Here is an 8,154-nt window from a genome sequence, read left to right as displayed (position 1 = left end):
AAAAATAAAAGTCAATTCCATTGCTTTTCCTAAAATCATTATTAACAATATTTTAGTGGGAATAATTATATGAAATCATATAATTTATATATAAGTATATATGCTGGGGACATATGCTCAATAAAATTTTTTAAAATTTTTTTATTTTTAGTTTACAGCACTCAGTTCTGCATGTTTTTGAGTTTCAGATTTTCTTCTCCTCCCTCCCTCGCCAAGATGGCACGGAATATGATACATCTGCTACATATATCTTCGCATTAAATTTTTAATGAAAGTGGTAAGCAATTAAAGAAAAATTGGAAAGCACTATTCTAGATGTTCTCTACCTTATCAACATCCATTAAGAAATTTGGCATTTTCATTATTCAAAATACTGAAGAAGTGGTCTAATTGAGAATATAGTGGAACTCCCTCATCTGGAACAATATCTTTTAATGAAGCCTGAGGTCAAGTTAACTTTTTGAGCCAACAGTCGATTTACATGAAGCTTTCAGTACACAGAACCACAGAATCTCTGACAAACTGACATCTAGTTATGTGTCTCTCCATCTTGTATTTTTGGAAGTGAACTTTTGAACTTAAGTGTAAACCTTTACTTTCATCCCTATTAAATTTTGATTTGGATTCAGCCCAACATTTAGCCAGATGAAATAATTTTGGATCCTAATTTACTGTATCATCTTCAAATTTGGTAAGTTTTATCTAAGTCAAAAAATGCAAAGCAGCATATAGTAAACCACCAAGAGCATTCCAGTGGAGATCCAAGTTTGACACTGAAGCAGCATTACATTATAGATTGGAGACTATGTCCAAGCACTCTACTAATTGTGAAACGTACCTCCATTACTGTCTAGTCTACACTTTTTCATCTTATTCACAGGTATATGCAAGAGATTTTTGTCAAATGCTTCATCGAAGCAGACTATCTACAACATTCCCCTGATCTATCAATCAAATAACCTTGGCAATAAAGGAAATGAGGTTAGTTGTAGATGACCTACTCTTAAAGTTAGTTTTAGTGAATCGATTATCAGTGGTTCCTTTTTAAATGTTCATTAGCCATCCCCTAAATATGTTCTTGAAGTTTGTTAAGTAATTATAGACATTGACCTACAACCTTTTTTGGAACTTGGGATATCTACCACTGATTCTTGAGGTACCTCACTTAAATCTCCATGATACTTCCAAGATCACAGATAAGCAATCATAACTTCAAAACTGGGACATAATGGATCTAAGCTTCATAGCTTGAACACATGAATGGCCATTACTATTCTCTTCCTTAACTACCACATCCCTATTAACTACTTTTGTGCTATCCTTTCTAGTCCAAAATTCATTCTCCTTGGCAGAGAAAACAGAAGCAAAGTAAGAGCTCAATAGTTTTCCTTCATCGTACCATCTGTTGTCCCAATTACCCAACTAGTAGTTCCATCCAATCTTTGAACTTCTTCTCTTCTTGAATATAGCTTTTAAAAAATCCTCTTTTTATTGTTCTAGCATTCTTAAACGCCTCAACTTATGCTGAACCTTCCTTGATCTTGACCCTGTTCTTAGCTACACTTTTTATTCATCTTCAATTACCCTCCTGCTTCCGTCTGCTGTACATGTTCTTTAAAACTAAGTTAGTTAATGAGTTCCCTGTGCAGCCACAATAATGTTTAAACAATTCCCCCTTCCTCCCAAGAGCATAAATTTAAAGCTCTAAGGGACTTCTGAAGCAATCTATCTGCTCTCATCCAATTGGTGAAAAATACTGAGGCCCAGAGAGGTTATATGGCTTGTATATAGACAGTAAATAACAAGAGATGGAACCCTGATTCCAAAGACAGTGACCTTTCTATGGCACTGTATTTGGGATGACTGTTTCTTTTTTTAATCTTCAAAATTTAATCCTTGAGATCTTACCTGGGCTGACTTCCCACACTAAAAATTTAGTCTGGGGAGAACTACCTACCTTTTTCTTAACCCTCTGAAAATTGAAAAACTAAGGTATAGTATATCTGGCTTTTCTTTCTCCTCCACCATGAATCTGATTCTGTGTGTATATTTTAATCAATGAGAAGCAATTATAGCAGATAAATTAACTCTTTCATGTTCTAGATGTTGGGTTGCTGGGACACCCTAATCTATGCCCAAAGCCTGTATTTTGGCATGCTTTATGATCATGATGAACTTTGATCTCTGCCAGTCTTTCATGATGCGAGGTTACCCTCTTCAATTTCAAAAGGAACTAAACGACCAAAGGAGCGAGGCAGGTGGAATTGGTTTTGCAAATAAATTCCCATTTATTCTTTGTGCAACCTATCCTCAGGAAGTCCATGAAAACCCTAAGAGAACACTCCAGAATAGATATGTGCCCACTGAACAGTTGTGCCTTTTAGATCCCAGATTCTCTGCTGTATTGAACAGGGAAACAAACAGAACATACTGAGTTATAAGTACCGCCTTATCTATTCAGAATTATTATTGCAGGCCAGTATTAAAGTTACCATAAGTAAGTGTCTCCCCTAAAAGATGACTGCTAATTGATTCTTAGGGAATAATTTATGTGATGGGACCATCAGTTTAACTATATAATAAAATATGAACAGAATATCACCTAAGAACCAGTTAATCACAAAGCATCAGAAGCAATGAATCAACCAAGGTGACACAGCAAAATAAATGAAAAAAATCAAATCAAATCACAGAGTATTACTATACCAGAAAGGAAAATATTTTACTAAGCTTAAATTGCTTTTCCTAAAGTCAACAAATTTTTAAAAGATTCTCAACAAATATATCTGATTCAAATGTGAAAGTCATAGCATAAACCATTTTACAGACCAACTTTTTACTTATGTGCAATTTTTTCTGCTGAAAATCTTCTAAAAATATCAACTGTCTAAATTTTTACAATAAGGATGATAGTATATTCTGAAATATAAAAATATAATAATTGAAACAACAGGAAAAAAAACCAAGCACTATTTATTACTTAAATACAGACTTGAAATAAGATATAGACATTATGTCAAGAAGTTGCGAATCAGATTTACAAAATGTCCTGTTCTGCCTTGCCAAATAAAACAATGCTAAAAAAATAAAATTCACAGAAGAACAACATTTTTAAAGTAAAAACATTTATAAGTATCATCCAAAATTATAAAAGTTTTATTCACAAATTCTCTTCTCCACCCTAAGGTGCCTGTAAACAGTTTTTTTAAAAAAATGTTTATAGATTAAAGGAATGTCTATCACAGTTCTTATAAACTTATATCACCGAAGCAGAGCAATGCTACACAGTAGTTTCATGCTTCCATAATCCAGTCCTAATATTGCCAGTGCTGTCTGTACTCAGCAATGGTCCATCCTGTCCACTGCTTTTAAGTGGTCCATTTTGGATAGCCAAATTTAGGCCATATGACTTTTGTTGGCTCTCAAGTTCAACTACTATAGGCTTTCTTAATACATCCTTTTTGTTACTGGTAGCAACAGGCTTTTCAAAATTTCTGCTGCTTTTGGGAAGTGTGCTACATGCATCACTGCTATCTTGTTGAGGCTGGTTATACTGCCTCTCACGGTAAGCTAAATAAGCTCTTCTACTCCTTGAATGTCCTTCATTATTGCCTGGTCGACTCTTAGGTAAGCCGTTTTGCACACTTCCTTCCACACTGGTAGGGACATCATAGGCATATTCTCTCAGGACTGTAAGTCTGCTCGCACGATGTCCTTTACTCCTGTTTTTATGATGTCGACTTGGGTGTCCATTTGTTCGAAACTGAACTTCTACTGGGGCCACATGCATTTTAATATCATTGTCTACTGAGTGTTCAGTTAGACTGTTATCAAGCTGAGGAACAGTATTCAGTGGGAGAGCATTACTATGGCACTGGGCTGCAGCAGCCTGTAAATTTGTCAGTTTACAGCCTTGTGAAGAATTTTTTAGACTTGATGCACTTTTATTTGTGCAGGAAGATTCTGCACTGCTATTAGTACATTTAGGAGCTTCTCCATTAGTCCCAATAGAACCAGAAGGCTGAATGTTGACTTGCACTGAGTATGCACTCCTTCCAGGACAACATGTGGCAATCCAAGCAAGTCTAACATCTTCTCTATTAACACAATGATGCATCATGACAAAAGCACTAAGACTTAAACATGTGGCTCCAAAAAAACAACTAAAAACCAAGTCCAAAGGGTAATATAAAGAAACAGACAAGGCTCCCAAAATCCACAAAGCAACATATAAAAGCAGAGTAAGACTGGCTCCTAAAAGCTGAGAATGAAAAGTGTGCTCATTTTCCAATGCTGATGTGGAGACCAATGATAATGACATCGAATCCTGATGATTTACTTCTCCATGTTCACTGGTTGCCAATCTTTGCTGTTCCTCAGCTGGCTCTTTAAGTTCAAATTTGCGTTCAGGGTGTCGTTTCAACTGGATAAATATGCTCAGAAAATACATGCAGTTTATGAAAATGATAAAGCTGGCAGGTCCATAAAAGGCACCTATGCTAGGTTCCCAAGCCATCCAGCAACTAAAAAAGAACATAAAACAGATCAAGATGGATATTCTCAGAGAGCACAAATTTTCACAAATTAGTTTTAAAAGGGTTGAAATGTATATTAGTGCTTGTGGAAATCCTTCCCAAAAAATCACTTCAATTTACACGGAACACAAGTATTTTTTACAGGTACTCACTATGGTGCATTCGGCCTGCTGCCATAGTTCTTGATGTTAGCTGCTGCTGTTATTCCACATACAATGATAGGGATACCACCACCAATAAGGTAAAATCTAGAATAAGTATGAAAAAAGGGCATTAGTCATTCTTCTGATGCTCCTAGAGGGATAATTTCCCATGACATTCCACTTTCTCAGTCTCTCACCTCCAGAGTACCCTGGGCATACACTCAATGGCTCTCCAACATACCTTATTCTATTTCAATTGAGAAATGTTATTCTCTCTAGAGCAGTAAAAAGAAATATCACTAAAATGCCATGGGAGCCATATTACCATATATATTTAGAATATTACACTATCTCTTTCTCCAATAACATAATCACATCAGAAAACCAACTTATTTGGGGGCTAGTATAAGCAAATTGAAATAACTGACAAAAGAATAGTCTGCTTGGGTTTTAAGGATGAATAAAACTGATCAGGTTCTGCCACCTTGTGGACAAATAAGGTAGAATTCTTAAATAGTGGATAAACCATCCATTCATCCTATTATTTCATATTACATTTGGAACTTGAATTAATATTATTTTTGAGTCCACAAGATTTTTCCCCACTTCAAATGAAAAGGCATATTGATCAAGATCTCCTACCCATTTTAGTTCCTACATGTGGTAGAAGGTATGTCTCCAAATGAGTAACTTTGTGGTAAAAGTATCCACGGAGGAAAGGAAAGAGAAAGTCCAGGCATAAAACTTAATATCCAAGGGTATTTATTGAAGGAATTTTTAGAACTTATTAGGGCCCCAGCAAGGCCAGAAAGAGAATATGCCACTAATTCCTAAGTCTATGTCACTTCAGGGTCTGAGGAGGGATAAAGGAGCTCTAAAAGCGGCAGCCTCGCTATCTTTACATGCCACCACAGGCCTTCAGCACTTCACGCCAGCCTCAAGTCTCTCCTCATTCGAGGTGATCCTCTACTAAGCTGTCAAAATGATCTTTTGAAAACACAGATCTCACAATGTGGCATCCTCATTCAATAAATTCCAGTGGCTCCCTATTACCTCCAGGATCAAATATAAAAATCTTTTGTAAGGCTTTTAAAGCCCTTCACAACTGGCTCTCCATTTCTGTCTTCCCTTATTCCCCTCCACAAACTCCTAGATCTAGTGATGTTGACCTTCTTGCTGTTCCTCACAAAAGACATTCCATGTCCCCAATGAATTATTCTCTTTTTGTTCCCCATGCCTAGACTTCTATGCTTTCTTATCTTATGGCTTCCTTCAAGTCCCAGCTAAAAATCTCACCTTCAGGATTTAAGTGCTAGTGCCTTCCTTCAAAGATTATCTCCAGTTCATCTTGTATATATTTTGTCTATCCATAAATGTTGCTCTGTTGTCCTCCTTATTAAACTATGAGCTCCTTGAGGGCAGGGACTCTTTTTGGCCCCTTGATTCCTAGCACTCAGTACTGTGTGGTACACAGTAGGTGCTTAATAAATGCTAGTAGACATGATTTGCTATATATAAGATAGATCAACAAAGAATTACCCAGGAATACAGTAGGCTCCAGAGAAGAATTAAATTTACACATTTTAAAAATTTATTTATATTTATATAGGAATGCCATTGGGAAAGATGGTTGAGATTCAATTTTATTGATGAATTATGAAAAAAATTATGAAAAAAACCTAGTGTAACAAAAACTTTAAGGACTTATGGTAGTTCTGGTAGGTAACATATGAAATGATATCGGACATATGTCACCATATTCATTATTATTAAGGAAATCCTAGAGGTTCTTAAAGTCCTTCTGACAAGGACTTAAGCCTATTCCCAAGCACTGGACAGAGAGTAGGGGCTGGGTTGAAAGGCAGAAGTAAAATTCTGCTATCCCACTGACCAGAGAAACTGTACCCCTTCCACTAACACAACTACCTAGCATCTACACACATTTTATTAAGTGCTCAACACAAGAAAGAGGCAGCCAGACTTCAGCAGAGGATTTAAATTAGCCCAGCATGCTAGAGAAAGGAGAGGATGGATATCTCTGCTTCTAGACCAAATGGACCACAGTAGTTACCTGGAGAAATAGAAACCCGGTCACCTGCATCCCTAAATGAATCCCAGTATAAAAAAGAAATGTTAATGCAGATGTCAGAGTAACTTCTATCTCTATACAGTTCTTCCTTGATGCAAGAAAAGATTGGACAAGCTATGTAAAAGCAATACTAATTTCAGTCCATATTAACTAAAAATGTCCATCTAAAGTAATTCTATCAAAGTCTTACTATCTCATCATGGCATGAGGGTGATCTGAGATTCTTAAAGATGATGCCAACATAGGATAAACTCTGGCAAAAGTGGAAATGCTTTTTAAGCACCTGCCACAGTATTGGCTTACATGTCTGTCATCAACCCAATTCAATGAATTATTAAGAGTCTACCACTATATGCAAGGGACACTGATGGGTGCTAGATCAATCTACTTAAATTCAAGCAGTCTCATCATCAGAATGTTGACAACCCCATGAGAAAAGCATTTGGCCACAGGAATTCACAAACACCATTTATTATTAAGGTATAGGCATAGAAGGGTTACAATCTGCACTCAAACCAATGAAATAACTAACATATCTTCAGAGTATGGGATTAAGGACCATCAGCATACAATGACTATACATATAAAATTAATATGTGCCAAATTATAAGCTAGGTCATGCACTGGGCACTAGATAGGGTACTGGGTCTAGATTGAAGAAGAAGACCTGACATACTTTACCATGTGGTCCTGAACAAGTCACTTAATAGCTATCTGCCTGAGATTCCTCATCGGTAAAATGAGGTTAATAATACCTACCTCCCAGGGTGGTTGTGAGACTCAAACGAATTAATCTTTGTAAAGTGCTTTGCAAACCTTGAAGTGCCATATACATGTCAGTTATTAATGCTGTTATTTTACCAACGTCTCCTGGTGACACAGAGGCAGCCCTGGTTCCCAGAAGCAGAACAGCAAGCTCTGGTACATCCTTTCCAGCTGGCAAGGCTTCAAGGACGTCTTTCCTCAGATATGGTGTGTCTAACAACTAAGGAACAGTCTAGATTCTGAGAAGCTCATCAGGCTACGGCACCAGGGCGATGCACTTTTCAGCCAGAGCCACAAACTACCAATGATGATCTACTAAATAACCGATCTGTTCCAGCGATGGAAGTGTTTACAACAACAACATATCAATGAGTGAAACACCATCACCCGCTGCTGGGTCTGTTCCTCTCCACTCCAAGTGTCTTCCACTCAGACATTTCAGTTATTTTCGTAAAGGGAAGGCCTGAACATGTCACCAATTCTTCCCCCCTTTCAAAAAACTCCAGTGGCTTTTTATCATCTCAAGCACCAAATACAAAATGTTCTGTTTGGCATTCAGAGCTCCTCACGACCTACACCCCTCCTACCTTTCTTACGCTCCATCTTTTGGCTCTGGGTAATT

General features: G+C 37.0%; 1 protein-coding gene across 1 annotated transcript in view; it reads right to left on the bottom strand.

The window, feature by feature from the left end:
* Positions 1 to 2,956: 2,956 nt before the first annotated feature.
* The window catches only part of ADGRA3 (adhesion G protein-coupled receptor A3), a 143,697-nt gene continuing 138,499 nt past the window's right edge, over positions 2,957 to 8,154 (bottom strand). Inside the window, exons 18-19 of the mRNA XM_036763375.1 lie at positions 4,688 to 4,783; positions 2,957 to 4,523 (exon numbers count right to left, since the gene is read on the bottom strand). Of these exons, the coding sequence (XP_036619270.1) occupies positions 3,281 to 4,523; positions 4,688 to 4,783 (1,339 nt within the window). The 3' untranslated portion in view covers positions 2,957 to 3,280. The remainder of the gene's footprint in view (positions 4,524 to 4,687; positions 4,784 to 8,154) is intronic.

Source organism: Trichosurus vulpecula, chromosome 6 (genome assembly GCF_011100635.1).
Source record: "Trichosurus vulpecula isolate mTriVul1 chromosome 6, mTriVul1.pri, whole genome shotgun sequence".
In the NCBI taxonomy this organism is placed as follows: Eukaryota; Metazoa; Chordata; class Mammalia; order Diprotodontia; family Phalangeridae; genus Trichosurus; species Trichosurus vulpecula.
The sequence above is the reverse complement of the archived record's forward strand: the minus strand, read 5'-3'. Positions and strand labels throughout refer to the sequence as shown.